At 46.4% G+C, this 15,838-nt stretch overlaps 2 protein-coding genes and 1 long non-coding RNA gene across 5 annotated transcripts in view; 1 reads left to right on the top strand and 2 right to left on the bottom strand.

Moving 5' to 3' along the window:
• Positions 1-637: 637 nt before the first annotated feature.
• The window catches only part of LOC138067641 (uncharacterized), a 36,516-nt gene continuing 21,315 nt past the window's right edge, over positions 638-15,838 (top strand). Inside the window, exons 1-2 of the long non-coding RNA XR_011141893.1 lie at positions 638-920; positions 4,630-4,710. This is a non-coding gene — a long non-coding RNA (uncharacterized lncRNA). The remainder of the gene's footprint in view (positions 921-4,629; positions 4,711-15,838) is intronic.
• On the bottom strand, positions 5,701-8,298 carry IFT70B (intraflagellar transport 70B). Its single transcript, XM_009672756.2, has one exon. It carries the CDS (start codon positions 8,230-8,232, stop codon positions 6,235-6,237), a length of 1,998 nt encoding a protein of 665 aa, XP_009671051.2. The 5' UTR covers positions 8,233-8,298; the 3' UTR covers positions 5,701-6,234.
• Positions 10,172-15,838, bottom strand: part of PDE11A (phosphodiesterase 11A) — a 147,171-nt gene continuing 141,504 nt past the window's right edge. Inside the window, exons 21-22 of one of the 3 annotated variants that reach the window (XM_068948430.1) lie at positions 15,319-15,379; positions 10,172-12,447 (exon numbers count right to left, since the gene is read on the bottom strand). In XM_068948430.1, coding sequence (XP_068804531.1) covers positions 12,312-12,447; positions 15,319-15,379 — 197 coding nt within the window. In that variant the 3' untranslated portion in view covers positions 10,172-12,311. Of the gene's footprint in view, positions 15,380-15,838 lie in introns of all 3 variants that reach the window. The other 2 variants (XM_068948432.1, XM_068948431.1) reach the window with 2 other exon arrangements.

Here is a 15,838-nt window from a genome sequence, read left to right as displayed (position 1 = left end):
AATGCACATTGTCCCAGGTATACCCACTCCTTACTTTTATAGGACAGTGTGATTTAGTAGAGGCTTTATTTGTTTGCTTTCAGAAGGTTTGCGAAATCTATAGCAAATTATTAATATCTCAGATTTTCAACTGCCAAAAAAAAGGGAGGGGGGGGGCTGCCAGTGTGTGCACTCAGTAACCACAAATGAACTGAGAACAAAGTGCCTCCTGATCTCAGCATAAGGAGAAGAGGGACCTAGGAGCTGGAGCACGGGCTTCAGAAAGACCAAAGTTGTCACTGTTTCTCAGCTACCTGCACGGCTCTCACATGGTTTCAGCCTTTTCCAATTTCTAAAGGTTACAGCTGTTTGCTGAATCTGCTGGAGGGTGGACTGCTGAATCCCTCTGGGTCCCACGAGACTCCCAGCTCCCAGGGAAGTCCCAGCTCGCAGCGGGCGTGCAGCCCCTTGCGGGCAGCCCTGCTGCACAAGCAGGACGCTGGAGGGCTGTGACAGAAAGGCCAAAAGGAGATAAAAGGGAAAGGAATCAGAGGGGTGAGGAGAAGATGGATCTCTCAGTGCTTATCTCTCAGCCCACACTGCTGTGTTATCTCATCAGCACCCTGAACGTGCAAACCATTAGTCAGGGCCCTGCTCTGCTGCCTTGCTGGTGGCTAAACCTGCTATGGCGCCATATGGGGGGTGCCAAAGGCTGGATCTGTATCCCCTCCTCTGAGCCTTGTGCTGCTCGCAGAACATGTCCGTTACCCCTGAAAAGGCCCCAAAACACTGCTGAGTCACCTGGAGCTGGACAATAGGCTGTAACACAGACTGAGCTGTGTTTGAAACGTGCCCCTCTCCGGGACTGACTTGCCTTGCTTCGGCAGCAGAGAGGTGCCACTGCACTCTTTGGGAGCCAAACCCTGAACCCTCTCATGAAGGTGAGATTTTTTTTTTTTTTTTAACTGAGATTTTCAAAAAACTGTGCAGAACTCATGCTCCATCCAGGTCTCTCGTTGCCTAGCTCTAGCGTAACCACTAAGGCAGCTTACATAATAGTATACAAAAAGTACCACTATTTCTGCCTCTGGTTGTGTTTGGGGCGGGGGAGGAAGGTGTGTGTTGGGCGTATACTGAGAGTACTAAGACTCAAGAGACAGGACTTTAGATCCTAAGGAGGTCTAAGTGTGGGTGGATGCAGAGCTGCATGGGCTGCTCTGGTTCTCATGTGTGTGCAAGAGCAGCTTAAAACTGGAGGATTTTGAAATCAAACATAAGTTACCTATGAAATAGCTGAGCTAGGACTTTGTTTTGGTTTGGTTTTTTGGACTGAAGTTTTGAACTCTGGCATCTAAAGTGGGATTGGTTGCAAAATAAGATATTGTGCAATGGGCTGCCAAAACCAGCCTTTATCTTGTGAGGAACCTCACCATTTTTAGAGAAGTAACTTTCCTCTCATCTCCCATCTTCTAATGGAGTTGGCTTACCCTGTAGAAATACCCCTATCCTGGCCAAGGAAGTCTCTAATCATGCTCTTGCTAGAATTATGCAACAATATAAAACCTTTCTGTCTTATTTCTTTGTGTCACTGTAAAGTCAGCCATCCCTTGATTGCTGCGCTGTTTTGATCAGCTCTGATTGCAGAGTGACACAAACGGTCCTGGCATCCCTTACCTCCGCTCTGCTGCGGTGTCCGCAGCTATTTGATTAACTACAGAGTTGGGAACATCAAGGGGATCGGAAGGGGGTAGGAAGCAAATCTTGCCCCTGGCTTCTCAGTCCTCCCTGGCTTCGCCTGCGATTGCACTCTGGGCTCGGCAGAACGGTGGTTTGGGGCCGTCGCTTGTGTGCGCGAGGTGCTGCAATTACTGCAGGGGTAATTTGGGGGAGGTGGGAGATCTGCCCACCACGGTACAGTACAGCTTGTCGCCTGCGGCACAGGACAATGGGAAAACATTGCAATTCCTTGTAAGATTTGAGGACAAGAGCATCGCGCAAGACGCACTGTAAGGACAAGGTACAAAAGAGAACATTAGTCCAAGTTAAATCCCTGCAGGAGATCGGTCTCAGTTTGGTGGAGCGTGTGGGGATGGACAGGAGAGGACACTTGTGCTGCTGGTCTTTCAGAGCATGATGCAGGGAAAGGGGTGCTGGCTTCTTTCTCCTCGCTCCCTCCAAAAAAGCTGATGCGCTTGCTTATGCATTCATATTTTCCCCCAGATCTTTGCCTCCTGTGACTGCCCAGGAAGATGATCAGCTCTTTTGGTGTAGGGTTTTTGCGTCCTTTTAGATGAAAACAATAATTTTTGGTTATAGACTAAAGTAGAACTGTGCTGGTATAGGTAATTTAGGCAGATTTTACTATATTTCTAAGCAGCATAAATCATTATTTGGTATCCTCCCTTCTCACCAAATAAAAACGTATATGCCTTTCTTTAAAAATGTATTTTGTGTGTAAGTCACATAGTGATAGCATTAAATGCAGTATAAAGATAGTAATAAAACTGGTTGTAACATTTATATTTTTTTTTCATGACCAAAGTGCTTTGCAGCTGGGGATGCTATAAATGCATGCTTTTCACAGAAAGCAGCAATACCTTCATACTGCAAAGCACTCCAGCAGCGCAATCCCTGGGCACAACCCCTCGAGGCGCAGGGGAGCAGGCAGCTGCCTTGGACAGATGGTGGCCAGGGTGGCTGTTCTGGCACCACAGCCGCGGGAAGGTCGGTGGGCTGCTGCTGCGCAAACAGCTTTGGTGGACCAGGGGGAAAATATTACTGGGAAGGGCAGGAGACCCAACTCAGAAGCATCAGTCAAATCCCTGGGCAGTAGCAGGAGCGCGCGTCCCAGGTCTCCTCCTGCTGGCTCTCAGCTCTGCCTCTTCCCTCTCTCCTTTTAGCATCAGAGGCCTCGTGACGTTGGGGTCACCATGCTCGATATCACTGAATCTGCTAGGAAACCTTGAGCTAAGTCTGGCCAGTCCTTGGTGCATAATGTATTCTGAGGGAAAAAGTAGATAAAAGCATGGTATAAGGGAAGAACAAGGAGAATGTTGCTATTGGCATTTTCCCCAGGGGTTTCCAGTGGTTTTGTTTGTACGTGGACAGATCTGATCCCGTGTAAGAGGATGAAGCAAATCCCAGTCGTGCTGATTGCCCTCTGGCTGTATTTTCTAAATGGCCGCATCTTGCAGAGCTGAAGAGCTCCGTTTCCTTGTATGGGGATTTTTCCCAAGTAGGAAAGTGGCAACTCAGTAAATCAGTAAATCCACTAGAATTAACGTGAACTCCAAAGAGCTTTTCACAGGTAAAGGGTATCTGCTGCAAGTGCTTCTTGTTTCCACGTTGTTGCCCAGCCTCTTGCCTTCGTGGTCTCTCAGCAGCGCCGTCCACAAGCACGGCAACGCCACAAGACGTGAGGAGAGCGTGTCCTCAGCTCCCCCTGCTTGGGCAGCTGCCGTGTCGCAGACGTGAGCGTTGCTCGTGCTTCTGCAGGCTGTACTGCGGCAGAGGGTCAGATGTTTGTCCCCTCCGTTTGAAGGGAACAGGAAAGGGATGTACAGCACAGGGAAAGCAGCTGCCCTCTTCTCCCTCCCCGCCCTGCAGCCGAGGGCTCAGTGCCCTCCCCGGAGCGTGAGGGGAAGGGGGAACGCGAGCCCCAGGCGGCCGGCGCCGCTGCCTCCGCGTGGCCACCAGACCCCTTGCGGCGGAGCCCCGGATGGTTGTGGAAGGCGAGGAGGAGATGCAGCGCGGCGTAGCGTGGCTAACGCAGCTTACCCAACGCCCGCGGATGTTGTGCGCTGGCTGTATGGAAACAGCTAGAGCATGCAGACGTTACCCAACAGCCAGCCGTGGATAAAGCTCTAAATTGCTCTCCGTTCCGTTTTGAATTGTTTAGAGGGCATTCAACGCTTGCACTGACACAAATCTGCAAAGTGAAAATTTGTAAACGTCCACTGGCTTTTACAGAGTACGCGCAATGAATATTAAACAAAGCTCTGATCATTGCCCACAGACTGCGCTTCATTCTCTGTTATGTGGTGTGACTTTTAAAAACTTTTTTTTAAAGGTCATGCTGTTTATGCTGCATAATATATAATACAATTCCACTGTAAATTAGGAACATACTTTATAGCCTGCTGCTGTGCTTCATGAAGGTGAACAAAATTTGAAATCACAGGTCTCTCTCTCTCATGTGGAAGCAGTTGTGGAAAATATGTTATTCTCCCTAACAGGGGGCCTGGATGGCTTTATGGACTAGTAATAAGCTCCAGAGGCCTTCCTAGAATGCCTTGTTACGTATTACTGCCTGTGTCTTAGTCTCACCTATAGCAGAATATTTTCCCTTTGCAGACATTGAAGACAACTGTGTTAAATTTTATCATACTTAAGTTTTGGTTAGCTGCACCTAACTTGCAACCATTTCCTTTAGCTGCAGAGGACACCTCCAGTCACAACAGGCTTCTCGCTCGGGGGATAAGCAGAGTTGACTTTCTGTGTTGAAATGGTTACAGGCTTGCTGCTAGACCAAGACCCACTCGCTCTCTATTAATATATATGTACACCCATGCTAATTCTCTGGAAATATTAAGTATTCCATTGCTTTATAGTAAAGCAACTTTCAAAAAATGCTATCCTCTCTCTTTCCAGGTAAACTATGGCATAGAAACTGGATTTTTAAAGAGGTGCATTCTGATTCTGTGACAGCACTTTGGGGAGCCAGCATGAAAGGTAAGCAAATGCATTAAAGCTGCAGGTCTTGATCCTTGACTCAAGAAAATTGCAGGTCACCTATTGCTTCAGAAGGAAGAATACACAAAAAGGAGGGCAGACAGGGAAGCAGTACTAGACCACGTAAAAATACTGAAAGGTAATTGCTTTTGTGAGGAACCCATACATGTAATATGTTTTAAAAAATATGTGAATACCGTAGCGAATATAAACTGTTCGATGCCAGTGCGATGGAGATGCTAAAGAAAAGGAACGTGTGTAAATAAAGAGGATTTCAGAGGGGCGTTGGAGAGGCAAGAAAAGTAAGAAAGCAGAAAACTGAGTAGATTTCTTCCATCTAAGAGTAGAAGCCAGAAGCCCCACATGAAACTGAAACTGCGTGCTTTTTTGAGCAATATAGAAAATAATATAATTGTATGTTCACAAGGTCTTTTAGCAGACACTGGTAAATTCTAAGAATGGCATGTGAATGAGAGAGGGGCAGGCCAGGCTGTAAATCAAGGACTGCTTGCAGTACTTATTACCAAATGGATCTACAGGGCAACAGCTGCTGCTTAGACGGGGCTGTGAAGTAAACTCTAGGGATCACAGCAGATGAGGGGGTAGCACCGGACACCCTAGCACTAAGATGCTAAGGGGTAGCACTAAAACCAAGAAAAGGCTAGTTACGTGGAGCCATCATGGCGTTTACTGCAAGGGTAGTCCTAAACTGACACACCATGAAGACAGGCTTGAGACATATCCTCTGGTTTACTTTTGAATATGCAGGGATATCGTTAACCTGCTGGCATAACATACTGTTTGTTAGAGTGCACACAAGTAGGAATCTTTCCTAGTGCTTGTGGAAGAAAGAAAAAGCTGCCATTTCTGTAAAAGTCAGCTCTGTTTTCCTACTGTTAATACATCTTTTCCTTCTCGGTCTCTGCATTAGATCTATAATTTGCCAGAATACTTAGGCGTTATTACTGAGTTAGCAAAAGGCCACGATAATCTTTGTAGGACTGATTTTTATTGTAAAGCTGTCTTTTGTTTAGAATATACATCAACACAGCCTATAAGATATTAAGTATAACTTGGAAAAGCAAGAAACGTTTCACACACATGCACAAGTTTAGAGAATTAAAACAACTCTGTTTCTTCAATTTCTGTGCTAGGAGAGATGGAAAACAAATTACTTTTAATTGTGAACCAGTGAAAAGAAACTTGGTCAAAATTTCATGAGGATGAAATATTTTACAGGTGGAAGTTCTATGATATTTTGGTAATGAAGTTCTTGGCCCCCAAATCTTAAGGCATATTTGATATGGCTGATTATCAAGAATGCTCCTAGTTATTTAGTGCATGTCAACGTTATGCAAGTATTCTATTTTCCATGGCATACTGCTAAAATACAGGATAAAATGTTTAAATGCAAGTAATCAGAAAAAAAAAATTATCACTACGGACTGCCAAGGTCAGCATCAACGCAGGTGTAAGACAAATAACAGGTACAAAGTTCTCACCCCTACGGTAGGGGAACATCGTTTACATATTCCACCCAATGATCTCATACATCAGTGCCCTCAAATGCCTGGCTTCATAGGTAACTGTATTTTTCCCACTGTGCATCCTCTCCTCTTCAAGTGGTTGTTCTATAACAGCTGGGATGTTTCTTCCATACAGTTCACAGTGCTCCAGAAATTGGATGCACTCTTGAGTAACGCTGTCACGTAGCATTATCATGTGCTTGGACATGTTCTCCAGCAAGGACAGGAAACACCTTTTGGCATAATACCATGTATCAGTGCCCAATTTTTTGTTATATGGCTCTAGGCTTTTAATGACCCTTGAAATGCCAAAGTCATAGTTTCCTTTTGCACAGTAAAGGGTACCAATGACTAGATTGACAATGCAGAGATGGTAGATCTTTTTATCGGGATCATCGTAGGACAACTGCTCTTCCTCCTTCTCGATCTTTCTCATCAGTTCCTCTGCCTCTTCATTCTGGCTTGTCATGATGTAGGAAACGCAGAGATTAGCTAACACAATGGCACTGACATGGAGAATGTTGTCGTAGTGCTTTTTAACTATCGGTTCATAGAAGCCAATAGCTTCTTTATACTTGCTTTCTTGCATGAAGAGCACGTGAGCCACATTGAGCTTCCACACCTCGTGTTCATTACAGAACTCCACCGATTTGCGGAAAATCTTTTCTACCATCGCATAGTTCTCCATGTCCCAGTAGATCTTTGCCTGAGCCATCAAGACCGGCACGTATTTCTCCACAGTCTCATCGTATTCATTAACTGCCTTTTTTACGGCTTCATCATCCCGATTTTGCCTAGCTTCCTGTACCTGTTTTGTGAGTTTTCTCAGCTGCTCTGTCAGCATCCCTGCTGAATCATCTAGCTTGTGGAAAGCCTCCTCAGGGGCAGTTTGACAAGTTATAATGGCATCCAAGAAGTTGTACAGATAAGGTGTGAGCAGTTTGTAGGTCAAGTGGGCATTTTCTGCCAACACATCAGCTGCCAGGTCATAGTACTGGTGCTTGCAATAGAGCAGCAGCAAGTTTCCAAACGTTTCTGGTGGGCAGGGGTTCTGCAGCAGGAGAAACTGCAGTTTCTCAAACCCTTCGGTGGGCTGGCTGTCCATGTTCATTAGCGCCTGGTTGTGCAGCGTGACCGGGTCCAGCTCCTCTTCGGCCCTCGGCGGCATGTCTGTGAGCGCCTCCTTGGCCGCCTCCAGGTTGTGCAGCTGGTACTCGATGGCGGCCTTGAGGTTGAAGGCCTCCACTAGGGACGTGCGGTGCAGGAGCAGCGTGTTGCCCACGCTGCGGACATCGATGCCCTCCGTGGTCATGCCCACGCTGAGCTCGGGGTGCTGGTGGATGCCGCGCTCGATGATATCCGAGATGTGCTTGAGGGCGGGGGCGTACTGCTTGGCGGCGTAGGAGCAGAGCGCCATGTTGTAGGACAGCTCGGGGCAGTAGCCCAAGACCTGCATGGCACCGGCGAACTTGCCGCAGGCCTCTTCGTGCCGGCCCTGCCGGTAGAGCAGGCAGCCCAGGTTGACCTCGGCGTCGGGCAGCGCCGAGGGGTCCTCGGCCGCGCCGGGGCCGCCCTCCGCCGCGGAGGCCAGCGCCTCCTCCAGCAGGCTCTTGGCGGCCGGCAGGTCGCCCTGGGCGTAGCGCACGGCGGCCTGGAGGCGCAGGGCGCGGCCCTGGTAGGCCGGCAGGTCGAGCAGCGGGGCGGCGGCGCGCAGCGCCTCGCCGTAGAGCCCGGCCCGCTGCAGCGCCTGCGCCTGGTGCAGCCGGTAGGCGTCGAGCGCCGGGTGCAGCGCCGCCAGCTGCTCGTAGCACTCGGCCGCCGCCGCGAACTCCTGCAGCTGGTAGTAGCAGTAGCCCAGCAGCGAGAGGCCGCCCCGCGAGCGGCCGCTCCGCTGCAGCTCGCCGCTCAGCAGCGCCGCCGCCTCGCCCAGCCGCCCGGCGCGGATCAGCCCGTAGACGACGGCCGTGTACTCCCCGTCCGCCGCCGCCGCCACCATGGCCGCGCCGCGCCGCGCCGCCCCGCCCCGGCGGAAGCGCCTCCTGCTGCCGTGGCAACGGCCGCCGCCGCCGCGGTGGCGGAAGCCTCGCCGGAAGCGGCGGGGCGCCGCGGGGCGCGCTGGGGGCTGTAGTCCGCCGGCGCCTGGGGCTGGCCGTGGCGGCGCGGCCCGCCGGGCGGCCCTTGCTGCCGGGAGGCGGCCGGTCGCTCGTCCTGCAGCTCTTCCCGGCCGGGGAATACAGCCGCGTCCGTGGCAAAGCGCCCGAGGGTCGTCACGTAGTGACGGGGGGGGGGTTTGCGGCTCAGGGCTGAGTGTTTCTTCCCTTCCGGGGAAGCCGGGCTCGCAAAGCCTCGAGTACAAAGGCCGCCGGTGGAGCGGCAGCCGCTGCCCCGGCCCCGCTCTGAGCAGGGCCGGCGGGGGAGCGCGGCCGCCCCCGCGCCAGGACCGCCCTGCCGCCGCCCTCGCCCTGCCGCCGCCTCCCGCTCTCCGGCCGCGCGCGACGCTCGGGCTGCGACCTCGTGCCGCTGGCAGCGCCCGATGCCTTACAGCGGCTCGGTCCTCACCCTTCCGGCAGCACCTTCCTGCTGCCGGAGAAGAAATGGGGTTGTTCCTACGTTTGCCTGTCGTTTTCTGTTCATTTTGTGCTTTAATCTACCAGGCAGGAACGCGGGGTGTTTGGTAACGATCCCAAATCAGCTCGAATAAGATCTCTTTTCCGTAAAATGCTAGCTAGATGTGAATGTTTTCTTCTTTTCAGTACTCCCTGCAGTTGAAAGAAAGAAATTTTCTCAATTTTTCCAATTTTTAAACTTATTTGTGTATCTTGAGTATTGGACTTTAAATATTGTTTTGTAAAAGAAAGCCTTAAGCTAAATACACAGTCCTGGAAGAGAGGACTTGTATTTTATTGATGTCTTGGGCTTTTTGAACACGAAACACTTCCTTTATCATGATCCGAAGTTTGTAAAGCCTGATGAAAGGAAGGATGTTTGTATCCTAAGAGAATCTGACAGCTTTCCTAGAGCCCTAATAGAGTAAAACAAATCACAGAATCGTTGAGGTTGGAAGGGACCTCTGCAGATCATCTAGTCCAACCTCCCTGCTCAAGCAGGGACCTCTAGAGCATATTGCCCAGGATCACGTCCAGACAGGTTTTGAATATCTCCAGCGAAGGAGACTCCACCTCCTCTCTGGGCAACCTCTTCCAATGCTCTGTCACCCTCACAGTGAAGAAGTTTTTTCTCAGGTTCAGATGGAACTGCCTGTGGTTCAGTTTCTGCCCATTGCCTCTTGTCCTGTTGCTGGGCACCACGGAGAAGAGGCTGGCCTCATCCTCTTGACACTCCCCCTTCAGATACTTGTACACATTGATGAGATCGCCTCTCAATCTTCTCTTCTCCAGGCTGAACAGGCCCAGCTCTTGCAGTCTTTCTTCATAGGAGAGGTGCTCCAGCCCTCTAATCATCTTTGATGATATGTTTTAGTACTTTTCTAAAATTGCTTATTTCAACAATGGAATTGTTCTTTGGAAGGCTTTTTTGGTTTGGGGGTTTTATTTTTGCCGAGGTATTCTGCTGAGTGTTCAGCAAAGTATTTCTGCTGAATGATGACACCTCCTAAAGATTCAATACCAAGGATTTGTACTAATCTGTATAACTTCTGAAGATATAAATAGTTCTAGTCACTGGCCAGATTCTGTTTCTAGTCATTTCAAAATAATGCCAAGTGTATCTAGTGAGGCTGGGCTTGTTCCCAGGAATGAATGCTGCAAGGTCGTGTTTCAGAAATTATATTTGAGCTGCTTGGTTGCACGTGCTTTCACTACTCTTCTGTGTGATTCAATAATTAATAGATACAGTTCTGATGCAACCTGACAAAATAGTTTCAATGAAAAATAAAAAAAAATCACAGGAAGCCTTTGAAGTGGTTTATTATTTTTTTTTAGTGAGGCCAATAAAACTAAGTTGTTAATTTCAAAAACATGCTTTTAAAAAAGCTGAATCAGCATTGTTTAATCTACTAAAGCAAAACAATGAGGGTAATGATCTTAAAATGCAAAAAAGAGATAGATGCAGAAGTCCTAAGCTATGCATTTTGAAAGTATGTAGGATTCACTTGCATTAGAAAACATGCACACTGTGTCTGTGCATGTGTCAATTGTTTCCCATACACAAAGGTTGAAAGCTTATAATGGTGTTCCCTACACAGTTGTAAGATCCAGTGTCCAACATGCTCATAAATTCGTAATTAAATACAAGATAACCCAAGAAAGAAAAGGTAATAAGCGATATACGGTATGTATTCCGCTACCGTCACATTCAAGGCATTAAAACCTCTGGAGTCTCTTATTTCAGCTGACTGATAACTTACATTTCATTGTTTTGTTCCAAACCATTCATATAATTTCATTCTTAAAATCTTCAGTTTCTTTGATAAAACCAATATCATTTTGTTGCTCTACGGTTTCTTGCCCAGAATATTCTAAGCAGTGGAAGCGTCTGTTATGTTTTGCATAACCTCCAAATAATTCTGTTCTAAAATCTCACTCAATATACAAAATATCTAACTATAAAATTGTATTCGTTTTATGAAGGGAAATTAAATATTCAGCCTGTAGACTGAAACACTGTCCTATTTTTCATTGGGATTAGTTAGTCTAAATCTTACAAATTATGGTAGGCACTGCTGGTTGCAGTTTTCAGAAACAGTTTGTGAGCACTATTATTGGCTTTGCTGATAACTGTAGGCATGTTATGAAATTGCAGCACACTAAAAGAAGGAGCAATTAGCAAGGTCACCAGTGCAGAAAATGCAGCTACCGTACCAAGGACACCTTTTGATGAATACCTGCGCTAAAATGAAACCTACTCATCTACTCTCTGGTTATTTTCTTGAGGGCACAAAACACACTAGCAGCCTTCTCAGCAAGACCCCGGTCCTGCAAAGTAGTAGGAGCTGGCTATGCCAGAGCTGCTTTGGAGCAGGAACGAAACTGTACCTGGATGTACGCACACGTCCGGGTCTGGACAAAGTTCTGCAGTTTTGATTTGCCAGGTCCCAGCCTGGGAGAGAGGCGAAACGACTGTGCCTTTTTAGGGCAAATCCCTGTCTTATTTTACTACTAGAATTATGGCCAAAGTCTCTTCTTGGAAGTCTTGTTCTCACGTGGGTGGAGGTGGGAAGCCCTTCTTCAGTCTTTAAATTTAGAGGAGAGCCTTGACCTCGTCTCCTATGACCTTAACCAGTGTTTGGTTTTCTTGGCAAGTCACAATCTTGCATCCCAGGAAAGAGCTTTAACCACAGGCCTGTGAGAACGGCACGTGTGAGCCCCTCTCCAGCCCTTCGGCTGGAGCCATTCTGCTTTGTATAAATAACCAAAGTGAAGTAGGCCAAACGGAAGTTGGTTCTGTAACCAGGGGGAGTTTGGTCTCTCCACTGTCAATGCATATGCAGCTCCTTAAAGCGGAGTGGCTCCAGCAGCAGGGCTTGGGACAAGCCTACCCTTGTGTCTCCCAAGAGGCCGCAGGCTAAGGTGCAACCATAGTTCAAAAGCTTGCTCCAAACTGAGCATTCAAGGATTCGGACGCAAGTCTCCCTCCTGATCACCCTAGGCAATGCGTTTACACGTTTGTTTAGGTAAAGGCTCTCAAAGGTGAGTGTCTTGAGTGGAATTACTCCGTGGCCTGAACTATCTTTGAGGGCTCGGATGAAGGTCTAGCCTCTTCTGCTGATGAAGTGAGGGCAGGTGGCTGGCCTCTGCGAAAGCTCTTGGCCTGTACTGCATGGTACTGGAAACCTGACTGGATTCAGGCTGCTAGAATTAAAGGTGCAGTAGGGCACCTAGGAAAAAAAGGCATTGCAGCTGAACTAGCTCAAAGCACCTGCCTGGAAGATGTAAGCCCCTATGGTCCTACAGATGTTCCCTGCGCTCACCACATCTTAGCACCGGAATTGTAAGTATTAGAGTCCTTATTCAAGGCAAAATTTCCACTATCAGCAGAAGCAAATAAATGATGCTTCTATTCCTCGGATGTAACAGCATGTTGGGCATCTTCAGAGAAAGGCCAAGCAGGGCTTTATTAGCGCTGTCTTAGGTAACAGTGGATTTTCTGTCCTGTTCTCCACATGGCCTCTCGTTTGTCCTCCCTTCTTATGGTCCTGTGTTTTATACACAATTGCAGAAATAAGCTGGTATCAATGGATTTTGATCTCTGCCTGTGCAGTGGTCAGGGAAATAAGTAAAAGATGGAGAATTCAGACTTAATAATTTATACAGAAACCTCTCATATGCACATTTCACAAAACTGACTGAAGTACTAGAGAAGTGTTTCAGTATCAGAAGAAAATAATGAAAAGCAGATACAGTCTCTATATATCAAGCTTGTAAACACTAGTTAAAAATTGCTTCCCGCCATCTTAAATATGAGAAACTTGAAAGAGATGTTTCTTTACTGCACGGCGTGCTTCCACAAAGAACCTTTTCTCTCAAAAATGCAGGTCTCTTGCTGATTCCCAAGCTGAACATTGAGAAAATTTTAGTATGTTCTAAGATCTTTTTCCCCCTAGACTGAGATGGATCACACTCAGAACAAATTCTGTTCTGAGATACACTACTATGACCCACTAATTTCAGTAGAGTTGCTTCATTTTGGCAAAGAACAATTTGATAAAGATCTAACTGAGCGCTCTCATTTTATTCCTTTGATGGAAGAACAGAACCATAACATTACTCAGCACTTTCTGAATTTTGGCCCCCCAAAAGAAAGATACCTAAAGACAGGAGAAATAGATGGAGGCAATTACAAGCAGTGATTTGATTGATGGTTGACATTGTTAGAGCTTCAACTGTATGTCAGGTTGCAGTGATGCTGAATTCCCATCACTGCCGGTGGGTGTTGCTATGGGCAACAGCGCACTGAAGCCAATAAAAAGGAAAGGAAATGAGGGGAAATTCAACCTTGGGGAAAGCTGTAGGGTATGCGCTATAAATTACGTTATACTTAGCAATATGCAATATCAAAATTCAGGAAAGCTATGTGTACCTTCCAGCAGTACTACGTCAATCTCTAGTATCTGTTTCTTCCATAAAGCACATATTGCACCTTTTATATGGCTTGCTGCTTACTATACTGCATCTAGCTTTATTTGGGGAAGAAAAAGGTGGTAAAATAATAATAGAAACGTTTCTGTTTGGTGCATGTATTCATTGCTGTGTAGCCTGGATTTCTGCTGCTATTAGAGAAAATGATGTGGTTTCAGTTGTGTACTAACAGATTTCCTTGCAATGGTACTGCAATTTCCAGCTGTTCTCCTATACACAACTAGTAGCATAGAGGTTTTGTTTTGTCTTTTTTTTCCTGTAAGAAACGATCAGCAGATTTGTTTCTGTTTGACTGTCAGACAGATGTAGCCGGTTTTTCAAAGGTGCTCACAACTCACTTTCCTTAGAGTTGCAAATTGAAAATCTCTTTTTAGCATCTGGTCACTTGGGGCAGGTTCTGATTTCCATGATGTTGGTGGCAGCTCAAGGTAGTTCCACTGAAGGAAGTGGAGTTTGGCTCAGGTGTAAAACTAAGAACTGAATCCAGCTCTAATTTCTTATGTGACTTTTACCCATGGCCAGACAATCCAATCTTTAAAATCACATTTTTCATAGAGTACAAAAGCTTTTTTCCGGGCTACGAATGGGAACTCCTAAATGTTGCAACACGAATCCTCTTGTATCCAGTCATGCAGCAGCGAAAGCACACTCAAATCATAGGTCACGGTTTTGCTGCGCTAGTAATCTCTGTGCTAATGGAAAGAGACCAACTTTCACTTAATACTGGTGTCATCACACAGAACTACACGCATTTGGTTTTGTGACCTATCGTGTGTGATACAACTTCTATGACACCTCTACCACTGGCATCTACATGTAAGCCTTGACTAGTACTCTGCTAGCTCTAATAACATTGTCTGAAATTGTACTGAAAGAACAGCAAGAGAAATAAGAGGTAGTCAGTCCAGGATGATGGTATTCTTTCCCTCTACCATTTCAAAATATTCATTTCAACTGGAGATTCCACATGGAAAGGCATATCCACGGTAAACTTTTCAATGTAATGTAAACCTGAAGCACAAGGCAACAGATTTCATTTTTTATTTTTATTTTATTTTCATTAATCTTTTCCTCAGGGGACACTGTAACTTTAAAAAAATGAATGCATTAAAGGAGAATATTTAAAAGAAGTCCCCCCTTCGCCCCCAAATTACCATGCAATATTTTGCCTTTATACAAACTTCCCCTTGCAGGGAGATTTACTGCATGGTTAATATGAATTTCTCAGGAAAGCAGGGACAGGTTGGTATTTTTAAAGATAATAAAGTTTGTTTTTAAATGTAGCAAAGGTAGGCAATTCTAAAGGCCCTGATCAATCACTAAGAAGCTTTGTTGTAAAAAAATACTTCTTTAGAATACAAAGCAGGCTTTTCAGAACATTCAAGCATAAAAGAGGGAGGAAGAGTGAGAGGGAACATCACAAAAGCAGGCATAATTGATTCATAACATGTACTAAAGAGATGCAAAACAATAACGTAATCACATACTACTCTCTTTTCCTGCAGCTCTTGCATATGAATTGACCAACTTGCATCCCAGTTCTGCTCTGTATTATTAATTTTATTAAGCCATAAGTTCTTATATTTCAGGCTGTTGTCAGCTTTGTGTGATTTTTACAGCAGCAGCTGAAATGTAGTGGAGCTGAATGAATGCTTCTTGTGCTAAGTCTTCCGTGTCGCTCCAGATACCAGCACAGCCTCACTGCAGGCCTTTCTTTCAGACCCACTAAGCTTCCAAGTAAAAGCAAACTACTGCTATCAAGATAATATCCAATTAATTAAGCATGTCTGTGAAAGCATTTTTTTTAAAAAAAAATGGCATGCCTAAGCATACGCAAGCCTTTCAGACAGCTCTTGCCATAAACCAACGCTGACATTTGCAGGCTTAATTTATGTCTTCAAGAGACACAGTAAAGCTAGAAGAAGACGAGGATGAGGATGCTGCCTGGGAGGCAAGTCTTTTCTGGTGCAGCTCCTTCCATTTACCTCTGTTCACTGCCACAGAGTCCAGCATGGGCTTCAGTTTCACATTCAGCTTCACTAGGCACTGGAAGAAGATTAAAAAAAAAAAGAGGAAGAGAAAATATTGACAACATTTCCACTTTTCTGATTTCACAGTCTAGAGGGTAACAGGGTGAAGGGAGTCTAGTCTGTAGAGGACACTGCCTCCCCCCCCCCCCCGGCTGCACGCTCCTGTGCAGGTGAGGCTTTCGGTTTTCATTGGGATCTCTTTATCGCATACTCATCTGACCTGAGGGTTGAGGCTTTAAGGTACCAAAAATGGCAAAAAGGTCTTCAGACAGTTTAGCTTTCTCTTAATCCTTGAAGACAGTCCTCCTTCTGAGGCACCCCCCAAACATGCCTGAGGCTATCTGGTTGCTGGTGTCTATGAGCAGGAGGTTCACGAGGTGGATGGCAGGATGGACAAAACTGAAATAATCTTCAGATTCTCCCGTGTGCTAGATTCTTATTTCCTGCTATAGATAAGGAAACCACAACAGTAGTG

This window comes from Struthio camelus, chromosome 6 (assembly GCF_040807025.1).
Source record: "Struthio camelus isolate bStrCam1 chromosome 6, bStrCam1.hap1, whole genome shotgun sequence".
NCBI classification, from domain to species: domain Eukaryota; kingdom Metazoa; phylum Chordata; class Aves; order Struthioniformes; family Struthionidae; genus Struthio; species Struthio camelus.
Note: the sequence above shows the minus strand (reverse complement) of the source record. Positions and strands in the feature narration are given on the sequence as shown.